This window comes from Falco punctatus (assembly GCF_963210335.1).
Source record: "Falco punctatus genome assembly, chromosome: 4".
Lineage (NCBI taxonomy): Eukaryota > Metazoa > Chordata > Aves > Falconiformes > Falconidae > Falco > Falco punctatus.
The window spans coordinates 26990117-27008585 of NC_137583.1; the positions used below are offsets into that span (position 1 = coordinate 26990117).

Here is an 18469-nt window from a genome sequence, read left to right on the forward strand (position 1 = left end):
GCAGGAAATCCTGACACTATGCTTGCCACCTCCCCTGGTTTCCTCATCCATGGCTGAGGCTCGGTGTTGTTTTTTTCTGCTTTTCAGATCTCTCCTGTTCTTGTGTTTCACCTCCCGACACCCTGGGGAAGAGCCATAGGTTGCAGATGGCAGAGCCCTGCTGTGCCACATGGTCTTTATTGCTTTCTTGGTTGACTCCTACATGGACCCACAGTTTGTCCAGCAGCATGTCCAGGGCTTCCCAGCAACAGGTACCTATCAGACCCTCTGCCATGGACACCTGCTTGCAATGTGGAATTTACAAAAGGTACAAGGCATTGAAAGCTTTGGTATTTGAAACATGATGGAAGGGTCCCCATCCATCTCAAGGACACCTCATTTGGATATCCTGGAGAAGAGGCTTCTTGCTTTGAACTATGAGCCTGTGAATCTGACTCTTTACAAAGTTATGCATTTCAAGTTTATATAGATTTGGGTAGCTTAGGATGGGTGCTGATGAGAGTCACTTTCATGTTGGGCATCCTGTGCACTTCTGAGTCAGACAAACTGCATTTATGAATCAGTGTTGCACTGTTTTCAAGATAGCTGATAAACATGTTAAGTGTGGTAAGAAAACTAGGAGTGTGGAGAGAGCCAGAGGTGGTGTTGTGAGTCAACACTGGCTTTTCTCCATGTTGCCACAAACACATGAGATAGAGGTGGGCATGATGGGGCAAGCCTAATCCAGGGGCATAACTGATTTGTGGAAAACCTTGTCTTGGAAAGCATCAATAAAGTGACCAAACAAATATTTTTCAAATCTGAGGATGCGAAATTACTCCGCTGCATCCAGGGAAATTGAGAGAGTTACTAGGGGCAATTTCTTAGTGACCTGGGGGTTCAGATCCAAGAATCAGTGAAAAGAAGTCTGAAATGGGTGGAATGTGTATTTAATATCCATCCCTTGTTAGAATCTGCAGCAGGTCTCATTTTTATTCTTGCAGATGATGTTTGCCAAGTTTTTCTTGCTGAAGTGCTGACAGGCTGACAAATTCAGTCAAAATCAGGAGATCTCCCTGACTGCTGATGTGCACAGGGCTGGGGAGATCATGGGGAACACCACCATGGGTGATTCAGCTGAAGGAGCAGGGCAAACCCACTCAGCTCCTGCAGCATGCAGTTACTGCATAGAGACCCCTGAAAACTAATTGTGATCTCTTTAATAAGAATGTTGTTTAGTTTTAAAAATAAAGCAACCTGCAGGAATTGTAAAGCCCATGAAGTTATGTCTTAGGATCTTCGCAGCAAGGAAATAAATGAAGGTTTGTGGAGGGAAAGGCCACTTTTGGTGATAGGGAGGCAGGGATCTCTGGGATTACAGTTCTAGAGCCGTTGGTTAATAATATTCCTGCTCAGTGGTCTCATTGCTGTGGTCCTTGTGAGTGCTAACGAGCTGCTACAGTGGATACTGATGTACTTGTGTGCAGATGCTGGGCACCTTGGCATGAGGCCAGTGTGCTCTGAGCACCCCTGAGCACCTGTGAGCAAGGAAAGGTTCATGAAGGAAATAAGGCAGATGGCCATGCTATGGGATTTGCCTGCATCAGTTCTAGCCTTAGCCTGCTGCAGGGCTGTGGTTTTTTTATTCAGCTATCCTGATTCCTCTGCCCTAAGTGGAGAGCTCTGTGTTTCAGTTGACTGACCTCGCTGAGCCTGGAGTAGAGTTCCCAGTTCGCCATACCTGTGATCTGAAAATGGCCTGGCTGGTCAGCAGAGGAGCTGCCACATATTTCTCTTTGGGATTTCCCAGGTGGAGATGACTGAGGTAAACAGAAGTGTCGGGAAAAGGGCCAAACATTTCAAGCTCCACTGAAGCAAAATTTCCTGATGACAGATATTTCTTTAGTAACTGGAGAAAGGTGGTGCTAGAGTAGCTCCGTCCTGGGAGCACAGCTTTATTTTTGTTGCCTCCTGTAAATATTAAACGTGTCCTGTACCAGGCAGGGAGGGAGTGCACCTATGCACTGTTCTTGTCCTGCTCACTCGAGCACTAGCCTTGCTTTGGGCTCAGCATTTCCTCCTGTATCCTAGAAATTACAAACATTAACAAATAACTCACATTTATTTGTGCTGCTAAACACTTGTATTCTCAAGAACTTACAGGTGTGCACAGGGCTCCAAATCCATCCTGTAATTTCAGATGCAGTTTTGAGAAGCCAGAGACACGCCCCGGGTTGCTCAGTGAAAAGTGGCCCTCTCTGATCATAGCTTGCACACTAAGTGCCTGGCAACTAGCGGCTTGAAGGTAAGCACCATGGTTAACCATCCAAGTGGGTTGTGCAAGCTCTTAACTTCCTCTGCCAGAGGGGAGCCTAACTTCAGGGTGCTGGTAGCAGTGAATCTAGTTTAACTAACCCTGAGTTCTCTGCATGCAACTCCGTGCTTTTGCAGGCATAGCAGACCCTCAGTAGTTTTTTGTGTGCTTTGGGTCTGGTTTCAGATAGGTTTCGTGTAGGTTGTTGGTGTGTGTTAGTTTGCTTGCGAGACAGTCACCTTTTAGCTTTCCTACTCTGAGTTTGGTTTTGCAATTAAGTATTATTCATGTTTGATTTTTCTTGGCTGAAATAAGGCGATTCCTTGCATGTGTGGGTGCTCTGAAGACCTTTGCAGAAATGCTGCCTTTACTCCCAGGACTGCGCTTCCTCCTTTTTGCTGGTGAGTATTACTGTGAGAGTGATGAGTGTCCTGGGAGGATTTTCCATACCAGCAACTGTAGCTGAGATAATCCTCAAAAGGGAAAATTGTGCTGAAAGACCACTGAACATTACTTTGGCAGTTGCTCTAAATCCCAGCCTTTAGTTATGCTTGTTTATTATTGTATCTGTGAACCAAAATGAATTAGGTTTTGTAATAAACAGGGTGGAGAGACAAAATTGGAGTTCTTTCTCCTCCTGACATTGCAGAGCTGTCTGCTCACTGCCCTTTGTTGGAGTATCCTGGTGTCTCTGGGAAAGCACTTAAGAAATAATCTTAGCTGAATCTAATCGCCTCTATATTCCCCTGCTTTGTTTTTTTTAGGTAGTAAGGGATTCCCGAGCAGGATCTTTGTTTCTTTCAGAAAGTGTCAGTGTTTTATTCTTTCTTCCTTACCTGACTTGGGATCGTGTTTTCAGTGAATGTTGATGACAACACGTGAACTTGTAACACTACAAACAAGCAAATGAGCCACCAGCTGGGCAAGAGCTACTTAAAAGGACCATCATTTTCTCTGCAGTAGGCTTAGTTATCAGTACTGAAGGCAGGGAAACAATTAAACAGATAACTTTTTCTCTTTATTTCTTTAATTAAGCAGTCGTTGCTGTTTAAAACTGACCAATATATTATGGATGCCCTGATGAAAGTGTGATATTTTTTTTTTTAATTTTCTATTAACTGTGTACAAGGAGGGACATCTCTGTCCAGCAGAAGTACACAGGTTGCTTGTAAAAGTTAATGGCTCTTCATGCAATTGCTTTTAAGACTGGCAGGTCAGTGATTTTGGTGGTGCATTCTCATGTTGGCCACTGGCTCAGCATGCAGCCATTGGAAATCATACCATTTCTGTGGGCCGTGCTCGCCCCCATCCATCTACCCATCTTCTTCTGTAAATGGCCTGGATAACTGGAGATGGAGGAAGGGCAGAATATCAGAAATGTTCTAAGCTTGTAGAGAATTTGCATCCAACAGCTTGCATGCACTGCCCTTTTGGGGATGGACCAAAGGGGGGAGAAGAAAACACAAGTTTCTGGAGTCCTTGAACAGGTTTCTGAAAGGGAAGGATAGGAGATCTGAGCATAGTGGTGCCACCCTATCGGTGTGAATGGCCTTGCTGTAAAGAAACAGTGAGGAGACTGGGCAGCGCTCAGCAGCCTTGTGGCACAGAAGTGCCCTCATGGAGGAGGAGGGACTGTGGAGAGTAGTTGAACTGTGAACAGCATAGCACAGACAGGTGAAAGACACAGTCTCTTCCATTACGGAAGTCTTCACCGCAGCCTGGTGTGCCTGTGCACTAACAAGCATGGGAGGGAAAGCAGTGTTTAGAAGGGTATTGCTCCCCGAGTGATGTGCACATATCTTAGGTGGTTCGTGACACGAGCTGAGTCCAAAGCCTTTGTTGCGATGATGTGAGATGAAGGTTTTATTGTCATACAGTGAGAGGTTTTGTGATAGTAGGTTGGGGTCCCCTCTGATCTTGTAGAGGGAGAAGCCACCCTTCCCCTTCCTCCTCCTCCTCCCCGTGTGGGTGTTTCTGAACACTGCTGTTTTGAGTCAATGGGACAATTTGCATGCTTGAAGTTAAACATCTACATAAAGAGCTTTCCAAGAGTGGGGCCAAAGGGCTTGGCTGGTGGAAACAGCCAGGCTTTGTCTGCAAGCAGGGAAGCATGGCTTTGGGGCTGGGCAGGCCTCTGGCACTCAATTCTGGGTTATGATTTTGGTAACTCTTTCGGGGCTTTCTCTAGGGGTAAAGTTAATGTGTGTTAGGGCTAGAGGAAAGCACTGCATTTGCCCAGCTATGCCTATGTTTTGTTTGCCTGTTACTTAATGACAGTTCTCTATTAATCCAATGATCAGAAAGGTGTAGCAGCTATCAAAAAAGCTGTTATACTAATTAGAGACTTATCTATCCCTACAAGCTATTTTATAATCCCCTTCCTAGTGCAGATGATTGGACTTGTGAACACATCCAAACTCAGGAAAGCCACTGCCTTCCTCCTTCTCATCCCCATCACAGTGCCATGATAAGGGTCTCCTATCCTGTCGATTTCTGTGCCCAAGTATCACCATGTGTATGACTGACACTGGCCTGGGCCAGCTTAGCCCTGTCCCTCAGCCATATGAGGTGGAGGAACCACAGGAGGTTGCTTCTGGGTTTTGGGGCTCAGCCTCTCTACATTTCCCCCCATGAGTCGCTTCTGGCTGAATATTTGTAGGTAACACCAGTCCTGACCGTGCTTCCCCTAGGGGGTTGGAGGACTGGGGTCACTGATGCTTTAGAGCCATGGAGTGATTGTGCTGAACCTGAGCTATGCCACACGTCTGTGGGCTAGCTAGTCCATGGGTCCAGGAGGTGAGACATGGGTGGGGGTGATCTCTGTAGCCGCTTCAGCCTCCTGTCAGCTGTTATAGTGCCTGATCCAAAGTCACTGATGGTGGTGGTGTTCTCCCTGCTGAGAGATAGATGCTAGACTTTCAGTGCTGTGTTACTCCTTGAGCAGATGAACAAGGCCTGCAGAGAAGTGGGGGTACTCTGGACCTGCTGTGGTCTGCCATATGCTGAGATGGGTCAGAGGATGTACCTAAAGGAGTGGGAGGAGAATGGTGCAGGCTGGGCATGCTGTGTGGCACGGTGGTGGGTGAGAGCGGTGAGGAGCAGCTGTGGCAGATGCCTCTGCAGGCCCTGGTGCCTCGCTGTGGGCTGAGGCCAGGCACAGCTGCCCCAGGAGATGGGTGAAGGTGACAGTGCTGACCAACTGAGTCCTGAGTATGCTGTTAGAGAAACACGCTGACAGAAACAACTGTGCAGTGATTCAGTGCTAGCAAATTAAGACAATCAGCCTGCCAGCGTAACCTCAGAAGCCTCTAACCATTGTCTTCTCCCTCTCCCTGCCTCTCATTTCAGGTAATGCTTGTTGCATTCACTTGTTCTGTCCTGTCAGAAGCTAGTGATAAGTCTCTATCTTCCCTTTTTTCTGTATGCACGGGATGCTGAGTTTGACAGGCTCCTAATCTGAAGTAAATAATACTAATGCCAGAGAGATTTGAGTCTGTGTTGTTACTGGTTTCCTAAGCTTGCATTTCACCACCTTTGCAGCTTCATGGCAATGACAGGGAAGATGTAAGATACATCAGGAACAATGTAAAAGTTGGGAAACAAGGAAGAGACAGGTTGAGGGCTTGTACAGACCTGCCAAGAGCCAGCAGTGACAGTTTGACTTATTTCAGTAAATCCCTGTCAAGCTCTTGGGCAGGACTGGTGCAAGAGCTGTCGTACACTGGCGTTACTTGTGTCCTGTGCAGTTCTGCAGCACAGGGTGATTTTTATTCCAGTTGAGGATTTGTAGGAAAAAATGTATGAAATACAACCCAGGCTTGACTACAGTTGACATGTTGATGGGGACACTGTAAGAAACAAGTAGAAGCTGCAAAGCTCAAACCAATATGGAAGTATAAGCATGGTGAGCCTGGCCTTCCAGGCTGAACGCTGACTGTGGGCTAGCCTTGGTGCACAAGGAATACTGGGCAGGGAAGTCCTGGAGAGGAGGACTGTACCCAGAGTGTTGTTTCTGCCCCTTTCACTGCCTTTTCCTCTATGGGGACAGAGATTCATGCAATCCCTCACGTCATCATAAGACACTGACTGCATTTCTGTCCTCTGCCAGACTGGCCTGGGGTGGATAGAAGAGTGCTTGGTGTCTGCTTACCCAGCCAGCTGTCATAAAATCAAAGAGGTAATAGTAGAAAGGTCTGACAGAAATAATTCTGTGAAATACTGTGTCAACAATGAGGAATAAAATAATGTGGTGAGATGAGTGATTGTTCAGGGTCTGTTAAGCCAGTTGGGGGCTTGACTGTGGGAGCGAGCTTTGTCCTGGATTTGCTGCTAAAATCATGGCACATTGTCTTCCAGGTTGGCAGGTAGCTGCTGCAACTTCTGCTGGGACGTATCTGGTAAGGCAAATTCATGTATTTAAAATGTGTCATCCATGTCTTTACTTGCAATCATGTGTGGGTTGGTGGTCAGCATGGGCCCCTTCCTGATAGCAGCGCATTGATGGGAATCCGTTGCTATAAGCCAGATCCAGTCCACTAAGCATGGAGCTGGGTGGTAAGTGCCCTTCCCATTTCTGTCTCCCAAGCAGTAAGTGGAGTGGGGATGGCTTTTCCAGCTCTTTGCAGGGCTTCAGTGCAAGCACATCAGCAGACATTTCAGTGAAGGTGGCACCCATCGGCCACACTCGGAACAGTCACATAGACCCTCATGCCTGAGTGATGGGAGGACTCACATAACCCTGAACTTCCCACCTGTCTGAAGTGCAGAGCCAGTACTGATAGCAGTTCTGCAGATGGCAACTACCTAGCATGGCAAGATGGGAGCTCTGGATCTGGGCACTTGGGTGTGTTCAGGCCAGTTCCAAGTACAAATGGTTGCAGCTAACTTGCTTCTCCGTATGCAATGATCACAAATAATGTTGTGCTACCATTGTAACTGCATGATAAGATCATCTCTTTTTCTCTCTTTCTCCCGGCACAGTGCTCCAGCTCCCGTGTCAATGGTGAGTTTCTACCAAGTAATCTACATAAGGAAGATTCAGACATGGTTCTGTATACATAGCCTTATTTCCTTTATCTTTCTTTCTCTCTCTCTGTTTTGTGGAATCAGAATCTGCTGTGTGTGCTTCAGTGAAAAGGTATGTGAACCATCAGCAAACTGTCTTGGCAGCATTTTCCTTGGGAGTGATACTGGTTTTTGGGGATGCCACTTTGAGTAGAGGAAAGCCTCTGAAAGCAGGTGTAGCATCTGTCTCCCCACACAGTCCTGGGGTTGCCTGTGGGCAGGGAGAGCTCTAGTTGCGCTCATTGAAACAGTGAAGGGAGAATGGCTTCTTGGGGCAAGTCCCTGGTGTCAGCCAGCCTGACATGGAGGGGATTTACTGCTCCAAGAACCTTGGCATTGGTGCTGAAGTTAGCTTGGCTGGTGGTGGGCGGCTAAGACTCAAACAGGTCTGCTTCAAGCCTTCATTGAACTTAATTTGAACAATTTAAAAGTATCCTCTCCCTGCTCCCAAATGGTGCCAGCAAATAATTCTCATCATCTGTGTTGTTTGTTTGCTCTTCTGTATTTGTTATGTGGGTTGTACCTTGTTGTTATGGCTGCCTGGCATTGTTCCTGCTCCTTAATGTGTGGGCTGGACCCTTTACACCAGAGTAGCTACTAGCCATCCCTGCTGCAGATGAACAAAACTTCAGTGAAGAAGGGCATGTGGTCAGGGGCATTCAGATGCCTTTCCCTGGCCGCCTGGGCTCGGGCAGTTGTGCTCCTTGCCTGCATTTGCAGATGTATTGCTGACTGGAGTGCCAGCTCCCAGCCAGTTCTACCCCCAGCTGCCACAGGTCTGGGGCAGCTGGTGTGGAGGTAATGTCTTTGCTTTTTTCCCCACCAGCGTCAGCCAGGAGATGCTTCTCAAGATAGCCCGTGGCCAAGGCTCCCCCTGCAGCCTCACGTTTGGTCAATATGCCTGTGCACAGGTAATGGCAGTCCTGCTCTTTTCATGAGCTAGTGTGTTTTGTTTTTCCTGACAATAGTGCCATTTCTATCTTAAAAGCAGTCCCACCGTCAGCTGTGAATGGAGCGACCAAAGCTTGTCAGGGTTTCCCTCACAAGACTGAGAGAAGGGATGGGGTGAAACACAGGGACCATCCAGAGCACTGAGCTGTGGCAACATCAGCTTCTGAGGCAACATGTGCTCTGTGTCATGCGGCTCAGGAGTGGCTGCACCACCATGGAGGCCTGTCTGGGGCTGTCTGTGGAAGTGGGGGATGCTGTCTTTTCCAAACCTCTCAAGTGAGAAGGCGGGACAAAGATTTTCAAAACAAATTGGCTCTTAGAAACCAGCATCATAGCGTTGAAACAGATCTCTGCATGAAAGTGCCCCTGGTCCATCAGGGTAAACCAACAATAAAAAGTAGTAAAAGCACAACAAAAAGTGTTTGCAGTGTGGAAAATGTCATCTGGAATATTTCAGGTTTACTTCCTTTCCTGCTTTTGTCATTATTTCTTAAATTGCTGTGCTGCCAGTAATGGCAATTGAATTGACAATGATTTGTATTTTCCCATAAATGTTTCTAACAGAAAGTTGTCATTTCTTCAAATATTTCTTGATGTGTTTCTTGTTTGTTTTTTTTTCACTGAAAAATGTTTCTTCAATGAGAAGGTTCCCTATGGAAGTTTCCACTTTGATCAAATGGTCTTTTTTTTTTTTTTTTTGGTGGGAAACTATTTTGAATAAAGATTTTTAAAGCCACCCTTTGCTTGGGGTGAGCACAGATTAGGTAACAGAAGGATCCAGCATTAGGGACTGGATAAGTTTAGACTTGCTTCAAGTCACTGGAAGTTGGACTTTCTTCTGACTCTTCTGTCAACATATTTCATCACCTTGCATTGCTGAATGCTCACGTGTAGGTGAGCTAGTGAAGCAGACCTGAAGGTGATTGCATACTGCAGCATCTCTAAATATTACACACCTTTTATTATCTCTATATGTATTTTCCTTTCCTTTTTCAGAATGCGTGGCTCCAGGACCTTCAGGATGATTTCCTCATATCTTTATATTCTTGCCTTGCCTCTAAACCTGCCAGTGCTATGGATCCAGAATACTCCATTCTGTTCTTTTCCAAATATGATGCCAAGAAGCTTGTAACTGCTCTGACTATGTTCAGCCACTGGGTGGGTATCACATATCCAACTATTTGTTCACCTGTAACATTAACGCCAGTGGAGGGCTTTAATTAACATTATGGTATTTTTATGTTAACAAAACCTTGTTTTCAAAAGGGCACTGTTTCAATCAGCAGATCGCCACCAATGCAGCGGAGTTCTGTGCTGTTAAAAATAGCTGGGAAGACAGAAATAACAACCATGAGTTCACATAGGTTAGCTGTTGCTACTTGCAGTGGCAACACAGACCTGGGGTTCCAATGTGCATTACAGGCTGACTGTAGTTGAATTGCATAAATATTACTATGGTGGAAGAGTCACTATCCAGAGGGGAGAATATTGCTAGGGGTGATTCTGTTCATAATGGATTTATGTTAATGTTCATTTAGAAGTCCATATTCACTTGGATTCATGTGTTTCTTCTCGTCCCTTGCCTTCAGTTTTCTCGTGTGCCCCTCTCTCTCGAGTGGAACATGATCTTCATTAATGGCCTATGGGAGAAGATGTTGCAAGTACCTGACATTGAGAGCCTGCCTGTTTTGTCTCAATGGGTCCATGGGGGGCTTCAGCCATTCCTGGTTGAGCCCAAGGTCTTTGCTTGCCTCCACACCAAAAATGTGTTGTGTGACACATTTCAGATGATGTAAGTACTGAACCCAAATTTTGTTTCAGTCCCATATCGCTGGGGCAGGAAAGGGGCCCTTACTCCAGCCTCCCAAAACAAGCGGCTAAACCCTGTAAGCACTGCGAGCTGATGGAGGCCCAGGCAGGGTTTCTGAGAAGCTCTCAACAGGGCTTTGTAACACACCTCCTGACCCTGTTAAGGAGACCTCTGCATCGGTCAATCCGTGTGCAATGACCTTGATAGCGCTGCGTTTCCAAAGCAATATCGCAGGATTGGCAGTGCAGCCCCCAGGTGATCGTAGGGGCTGTTGTGAAGGGAAGCCAACTGGTAGCTTTGGAAAATTGTGATTGATAAGACCAGTTTTCAGGTAACAGCCATTTCTGTGAGAATCCAACCCTGCCAGGTTTGACTTCATCTGTGTCTGACATGTCTGCCTTATCCATCTTTAGAGTCGCTGCTCTGAATGGCATATACTCTGACCTTCCAGTGGAAGAACAGAGGAATCTTTATGCTGGGATCAAATACTATCTCACCCAGAATGGTAAATGACTTGGTTTTCTTTAAGAAACAGCAGAATACTTTAAGCCACTGATGTATGCTACAACATTAGCTGTGATCTGTTACAGGGCTGAGGCTTTACAGATTTTTTTTTTTGTGAATTTATAGCCTTTTCAATGGAAATAGGCTGGGAACATGACAGTGATAAGTAGTATCAGGAATAATTTTCCTGCCTGAAGGCTTTATTAATCCAGGATTTTTATAAATCAGCAGTCGGTCCTATGCTGACTTACATCCTGTACATTTACTGCTTTTGTTGTGAAAGAATGGTGCAGGATTTCGTTCTGAGGGCTTAAGAATTCAGCTCAGAAGTTAGCTCAGAAAAGGGACCCAGGTAAGACACTCCCCTGCCTCCAGGCAGTAGCTTGCATGCAAAACCGTAATGTTCTGCAAAAATTTTTTGGCAGATTTGAAGGGAGGAAGAAAGAGACTGGTGATGAAATATTTGGAGGATTGTGAAAGAATGAGGCATCTGTCTTGTCCCATGTGCATTTGTAATGTGAACACACAAACATGTGGATTCGAGCATAATGTGTGATCAGAGGCATTTAGGGAGCTCTCTGTTGGCCAAGTTCTCTGACAGACCGCAGCCTTTCCGCATTCAGAAATCTCCAGTCTCCACTGATTTCCTGATACAGTGCAAGTCTGCTGTTTTATGGTGTCTGCCTGTTTTGCAGGATCAAACCAGAAATGCTACAGTGCAGCTGTTCCAGGTCTGAATTCCACTGCCTGGTTTGCAAATTATCTTGGATCCTTTTTGGAGCATGCTACTGTTGGAGACCTGCAGCTTTTTGGTGATGAACTAACAGTAAGTGCAGGCTCATCATGGTGATGAAGAACCTGTAGTGTGCAAAATACTCTGTGCCTGAGAGGTCATCTTCCTGCCCTGACCAAAACTTAGGGAGCTACTGCTAGCAGGAACATTTCTCTTGTGTGTTTATGGTGAACAGTCACATCAGTTATTGTTTTTTCCCCCATCGTGATTTATTGTGATAAGAGGCACTTACACAGGACTTGGATTCACATCAGTTTGCCTTCTGCAGAATTACCTGAGTTGGTAAGAGGAGCAAACCCAAACTTTTTCTCAAGACTAGACTGATGTCTGAGCCCGGTTTAGTGAATGACTGTACTGTGCCTGCATGTGTGAGTGGTGCTGTAGCAGCAGGGTCATGTCCTTTAGCAGCTCTCCCACTTCTGTGCCTTACAGTAGTCATAGAGGTGCTTGCATGCCCCCTGAGAGCAAAGATAAATAAAACAAAGTCCCAGTGTATTACTTGAAAACAATAAATAAATTTCCTCGCAACTTTAAAACCAGGTGAAAAAAACCTTAGTGCTTGAAGTGAGGTTTGTTCAAACTGTCCCAAGTGACTGTTGGGATTAAAGTATTCATCTAAATTTATTTTTTTTCCCCATGTCAACACCCTCAGCTTCAAAAATTTGCCCGGGATCCAGTCAATATACAGATGATCAGCAACCTCACCTTGCTCCGGGAGACAGCTGTGTACTATACCTCACTACTGACCTCTGGACCTGGTTTTCCCTTATCAAGGTACAGGACCTGACCTGACTTATGGTTTAGCATGGTACCATGACTTAGCAAAAGTTTGATGCTTCCACAAAACGTTTAAAACGTTTTTCTGTTCTTCAAATAATTGCATTGCACTTGATTTTGGGGAGGGCCAGACCACAGGTTTCAAATCTTGGGAACTGACTGCCATGCAGACCAGCTACTGACCAACAGTGCATCTTGCATGTTTTTACAGTTTTGCATGACACAGCAGTGCTCTCTGTAGACAGGAGCATCTGCATTATCAGAGCTAAAATAAATTGGGGAAAACATGCACTAGAAAAGAGCATCCTTTTGAAGAAGAAGAAAGATGTGACAGAGCCACTGTCTGTCATACTGGCAACCTCTCCTCCTTGTCTCCCACCTGCAGTCTCCCAGACAGATTTGTTTGCTACCTGAGCCCCTCGGCAGTGAGCAACCTGAGCAGAGATGATGCTTTGAGCTTGGCCCAGAGGATCAGTAAGAACTGCCCATTGAACCTGACACGCAGAGGAATAACTAGAGAGAATGCTCCCTCCACCTTGACAGCAGAGGAACTGCAGGTAATTTCCTGCCCAGCCCCATGAATCAGTTCTTCATTCACCTTGACAAAATTTATGAGAGTTGAGGATTCAACTGTCATGCCTCCTCTTGTGTACAGTCCTGTAAGTCATCTTGCTTTTTTTATTGTGGCGCCTGGCTGGTTTTTCAAAATCTGAAAAATCTCAGTGGGTGGAGGCAGTCCATCCATAGACTTCATCACATTAAGTTTGAGGCAGAAGTCCGGTGATCTAAGATGTCCAAAGGCTGTAGGATCTAGTAGGCTCACCTCATTGCTTATCTGACTTTCGTTTTTGTCTGCGTGGGACTTTTTCAGGTTGCATCCTCTTTAGTGAGCAAGTTTGAGCATTTCCCTCCTGCAGTCCTGCATGCATTGGGCCAGGCTGCAGTTGGGCTGTCTGTGTCCAGCATTGAAAACAGCATCAGTGATAAAGACCTTGAAGCATCTATTCCTGTCCTGGGTGAAGTTTGTGGCTGGACCGCTGAACAGTCCAGCACTATTATCAACAAACTGCTCAGCTCTGGCTATCAGGTACAAAGAATAAGGTCTACAAACGCACCTCACACTTGGTATAGGTAGCTGCCAGCAAATGATGTTTGGCCCTTCGTGTACTCATGCCTGTGTGCATTACCTTTCAGATCCTGGATGGAGAGAGCCTGGCAAAGCTAGGGAGCTTGGTGGCTGGCCTCAACAGCAGCACACTTCAAAGTCTGCCTCCAGAAGTGATCTTGGAAGCCATTAAGTTGCCTGAGTTTGTTCAGCAATTGGTGACCCTGCCATCTGCTCTGAGAATGACATTCGTGGAAAAGGTGAAGTTGTTTTTTCTTCAGGCATCACAAATTAGCAAAGCTCCAGTGACTCACAGCTAAGAACACTGGTTACCTGGGGCCAGGCATTGACACACACCTGCACACCCAGACAGCATTCCCTTGGGGGTGTTTGTCATTGCTAAACTGAGTGTGCAGCTGGACGAGCATCTCAAGTCCATATGACTGCCTGTGTAGACGTCCTTGGCTGCCAGCCAGCGTCCTGCTGAGCCTTTTGGGGACAAAGGCAGAAGAGCCAGTTGTTTTGCGGGGTGGTCCCAGAAAGTACTCCCCAGTGACTTGAAAAGATGCTCTCAGAGAAAGAATATTGTCATGGTTTTGTTGTCCATCACCATAAGCAGGTTTGTTACCGGGTGCACAGCACCAGTTCACACACCAAGTTGAGGTATTCCTTATTTTTTTATTCTCATGCACAAAGTAGGGAGCTAGGTGGTAACCCACAAATGCCTAGCTCCTTGATTGTCAAAACTTTACACTATTTATACATTTCTATACGTTTCAACAAACAAAGACATCAGCCTTCTGGTTAGAAGTTACACAACTCTTGCATTGCTTAGTACTCGGTTTCCTATTAAGCAATTCTCTTGTTTCCTATGCTCGTTAGTCTGCATGCTCAATCTCCACGTCTTTTTCAGTTGGTGGGTTTCTTGAGTTGGTGGTCGTGATCTCCCCCTGCCAGAATGACCTTTCCCCTAGTTTTGCTGAGCAAATTGCTTGTGGTGAGCTTCCTGTCAGCTCATCTATCTTGTGGAGGTGCTTCCTTTGTGAAGTTCCTTTTCTAACAAAATGATTTGCCAATGCTTAAGGAAGTGCTTTGGAGGACACACAAAGTGCTTGTAACTCAAATTAACCCTTAACGCAAAGTGCTTGTGACTCGAATTAACCCTTAACGCAAAGTGCTTGTGACCCGAATTAACCCTTAACAACGCATTTGCTCTAATTGTCTTAAAGTCATACTGCTAATAATACATTCAATGTTATTAATCATTTGGTATCAGTTTGGAGTAGGAATGTGTGATAAGTGGCTTAGAAAGTCCTGTTTAGGGTAGACTTGATCCTTCAGCAGCGCACTATTTCATTCCCTCGTGTGATTGTGTAGAATTTGGACACCTCTGCCTTTTTTATCGGCATTACTTTAGCCTTCAAGTTGCATGTGTAGCTTTCAAGTTTGTAGTTATTCATCCTTCTTCTGGTAGGAAAGACTCTGAACTGTGTTTGACACCAGAGGCCCTGGCTGTAGCATGCCCTGGGGCAATGGAGCAGCCAGGGGAATAAGGTTTCATTCTCCTCAGGATTGTTCTGCGGTGTGCCTTTGGCAATTTGAGACATTGCGTTGGCAGGGAGAAAGGACATGTCCCTCCTTTCTGGCCTCTTAAACATTTTTAGGACGTAAAGCCAGGAGGTGGGAAACTGATAAGAGACAGAATCGTTCCCATTCATCAGGACCCCAGGTATTAGCTCCAAGCAGCATTCCCAGTATGATGAATATGTCAAACAGGAATTATTTCATAGTGTTAGGGCTCTGAGAAATGCCCAGATGCAGCAGGGGAATTTGCCTGGCTTCTTTCCAGTTCATAATTTCTTCTCCAGCAATCGTTTATTTTAACCACACTGTTTGAATGATACAATTTGTTATTGTTTTTTAAAAGATTTCCTCCAGTGTAGACCACCCTGCTGACCTGGTTAAACATATCCCGGATGCTCTGGCCAGTTATGTTCCAAAATCATTGCTTGTTTTTGGGGAAGAGAAGCCCAATATTCAGGACCTGAACAGTAAAATGTGGACCCGAGAACAGGTAACATGCTAGCAGCTTGTGTCCTTCTTACCCCTCAGTGTCAGCCCTGGCCTCTACAGAGCTATAAGTCTGCTCTGCAAATCTGTCTGAAAGTACAGGTTAATGTTGCAGAAGAGAGTGGTAAACCTCTGACACTCTGGCTTTGCTTCCCAGGCTGCCATGTTTTTCAGTGATGTGATAAAGGCAGAGCCTGACTTCAGCAGGTAGTGTTTTTCTTCTTCCATTTTCCATGTTTGTGTTTGCTTTGATTGCAATTTCCATGTTTCCTTTGGTATGTATGGCAGACCCACCATATTCAATCCCTAGTAACAGATGGGAAATACCATGCAAACCCAAACACAGGCATTTACCAGGGTGTCAGCTGCAAAATATACCCATAAGCCACATTTGCTTCCTAAAATGCTGCTGCTGGCTCAGATTGCACCTGGAACCTAGCTTCTGCCTGCTTCTGGGAAAGGCATTTCTAATCAGAGAATATGTCAGTCTTCCTGCTGTTCCAGGTATTAAATTTAGTGGGGTTGATATATACCTTTTGTCAGCTCTCATATTTGAGATGAAAAATTATGAAACTCATGTTATATATCTGGAAAAACAATGGAGGCAACATCAGTGTCCTGCTGATTTCACAGTACAAGTTTTTCTGTATTGAAGTTTTAAGGACTTCTCCCTGAGCTCTCCCAGACTGTGCAAACTATGTTCAGTGAGGAGGATCTTGCAATGTGTGGCATCTACTGAAAACACAGGGAGGAGACTGATCTTGTAATTCAGGATACAGCAATACTACTTGTGGTAGAGAATTTTTCCCTGCATTTCTGCTTCCGCTACGAGTCTCTAGATTGTTTGTTTGGCCAGTGGTCTCCCACAGAGGTCAAGACTAGCAGTTTTGAGGGGATGGAGATTGGAGAGCACTAAGCTTCGAGAACGGGGGAGGTTTATTTTTGCTATATTTGTCATTATATATGTCAGAGAGCAGCATTGAATTTTCTCCTGAAGTCCTTGCCTGACTGATTTGCGTTCTGTAAATGTTCAGGCTTTCCCAGTCAGTCCTCCAAGGCTTCACATGTGCAGATGCCAGTGCGGTAGAAGCAGGAAGATTTCAAGAGCTGGCCAGAGTCATGAAGAAGAAGAATGTCAAGCTAGGAGGAGACCAGGTCAGTTTCTGTATTTCAAAATGCCGTGTCTGATGGTGTCATGGAGGTAGGAATGAGGTCTGTTCAGCAAGAGCAAAACCACTTTCAGCTTAAGGGACTAGAACAAATGTAACTGGTCCTGGGTCTCCGTCCCACAGTTCAGAATTTCCTCAAAGAGAGAAGTCAAACCCCAGTTGGCTAGGTTTCTCAGGAACCAAACCTTCTGATTTCTGTCTCTCTTTTTTTTTTTTTTTTTTTTTCCTTCTTTCTTTGGAGCAGAGTAAAATCTTTATATTTGTTTCATTTTTTTCTTATGTCTCCATGCTGGTTTCTTTCTTTCATGTAAACTGTGGTGTCCTTTCAGCTGAGCTGCTTAGTGAAGATGGTGACGTTGCATGGGATTCCCAAGGATTTAGATAGCTATCCTAAAGACCTGTTGCTGTTTTTAAGGTAACTGTGCTATGGTTTTCATGTTGTTGCCTTAGTGGGAAAAAGAGGTATTACTTTATAACCTAGCAGGCAATGACTATTTCATGTTTGATGTATATTTTGAACTTGTTCAGGCCTCCTTATGGGAGACAAAAAAAAAATCAGATTGCAGAAAGCTTTCAAAAGGGTTTTAAGGTCCTTTCAGATTCAACTGTGCATCGTATTAATATAAACACTATGAAGCCCTTTTTAATTGTGCCTGGTTGGAGCTGAAACCAGTATGCAGTTTTAGTACTTTCTGGCCTCTGTGAACATGCTGTTCCCTTACAACATCATACCGACAGTAGGGTGGATTTCTTTGTTCCAGTAGCTAACCCACTGTGGTTCTGTATTGAAATCTTGAACAATTTAAAACTGAGTCTCACAATAGATTCCTTAAGGTGAAAATTAATTTTTAAAAAATATGGACTAGGGTCTTTGAGAACCACAGCTGCAAAGAGTTTAATCTGTGGATGTGGAAGATACTGCACTGTACACTTTATATGTTGGACAGCCGTGAACCTGACCAACTGTTTGATATAATTCACTAGAATTCATGGATTATTTGTCTTTCTAGTCCTTCAGACTATGCAGTGACAGGAAGCTGTAGGCAGTATTTTGCTAATATTGGGAAAGCAAATCTTGATATTCTGCAAAGAGAATCGTCTCATCGGAAACAGCTGCTCTTGGAGGCTTTAGCATGTTTGGTACGTGGCAAGGGGACTGCATGGTGCTGGGGAGAACTTGGTGTTCAAGAATGCTCTTCTGTGGTGGTATCCAGTTCTATTAAATACTTCTGTCTGTTATTATTTCAGAAAATTCCTGGCACACAAGTGAATAAGGAAAGTGCAGAGATTCTGGGACAACTGGTCTGTGACCTGGGTGGAGAATACATTAGAAATTCTGGTGGGAATTTGCTGAAGCTGTTAAGCCAGTGTGAATCTTTCCTGCCTGATCAAGAAGAGGCTATTAGGAATGTCATCAGTAGTGGTAACACTACATTTGGGTAAGAATTTTTCTTGACATCAGCAAAACAGTTCCCTTAAACAAAACCATTGTTCTATTAAAACCTGAGTGAACTCCAGCCAACCAGCTTGATCAAAAACATGAATAATTGATTGCTTTTGGGTTTTACATTGGGCCTTTTAAATTGTTCTATTTGAACTACTTTCAGCTGAAAGGTTTGGCTGGAATCCCACCAAAAAATACATTGTCGCTTCTGTATCTCACCTGCTCTAGTTATAAAAGCCTTTCCTCTTGTCAATTTTTCATTAAGTAAACTTCTCTGAGACTGTCCTGATGAACACAGGTGGGCTCCAGCTGTTTGTCAGCCACTGACATTCAGAAAACGTTCTGTTTCTGCCTGTCAAACTGACAGATGCTTCATAAATCCCTGGCTGTGTCTAACAGAAACATCATCCAGGGAGGCAAAATACTTGCCCTTTCTGTGTCAAATGCCCTGAGATCCTGGCACTGAGTAGGGCAGTAGTAGGCAATACA

At 45.0% G+C, this 18469-nt stretch overlaps 1 protein-coding gene across 5 annotated transcripts in view; it reads left to right on the plus strand.

Annotated features, from left to right (window-relative positions):
• Positions 1 to 18469, plus strand: part of LOC308063483 (otoancorin-like) — a 65306-nt gene that overhangs the window by 40702 nt on the left and 6135 nt on the right. For 3 of the 5 annotated variants that reach the window (XM_080386527.1, XM_080386526.1, XM_080386523.1), the window contains 20 exons: positions 88 to 2284; positions 2609 to 2694; positions 6650 to 6690; positions 7274 to 7295; positions 7403 to 7430; positions 8184 to 8268; positions 9305 to 9466; positions 9898 to 10100; positions 10532 to 10623; positions 11318 to 11448; positions 12068 to 12189; positions 12578 to 12749; positions 13064 to 13279; positions 13387 to 13557; positions 15225 to 15371; positions 15525 to 15574; positions 16402 to 16522; positions 16866 to 16951; positions 17547 to 17676; positions 17785 to 17975. In XM_080386527.1, the coding sequence (XP_080242653.1) occupies positions 2652 to 2694; positions 6650 to 6690; positions 7274 to 7295; positions 7403 to 7430; positions 8184 to 8268; positions 9305 to 9466; positions 9898 to 10100; positions 10532 to 10623; positions 11318 to 11448; positions 12068 to 12189; positions 12578 to 12749; positions 13064 to 13279; positions 13387 to 13557; positions 15225 to 15371; positions 15525 to 15574; positions 16402 to 16522; positions 16866 to 16951; positions 17547 to 17676; positions 17785 to 17975 (2213 nt within the window). In that variant the 5' untranslated portion in view covers positions 88 to 2284; positions 2609 to 2651. The remainder of the gene's footprint in view (positions 1 to 87; positions 2285 to 2608; positions 2695 to 6649; positions 6691 to 7273; positions 7296 to 7402; positions 7431 to 8183; positions 8269 to 9304; positions 9467 to 9897; positions 10101 to 10531; positions 10624 to 11317; positions 11449 to 12067; positions 12190 to 12577; positions 12750 to 13063; positions 13280 to 13386; positions 13558 to 15224; positions 15372 to 15524; positions 15575 to 16401; positions 16523 to 16865; positions 16952 to 17546; positions 17677 to 17784; positions 17976 to 18469) is intronic. The other 2 variants (XM_080386524.1, XM_080386525.1) reach the window with 2 other exon arrangements.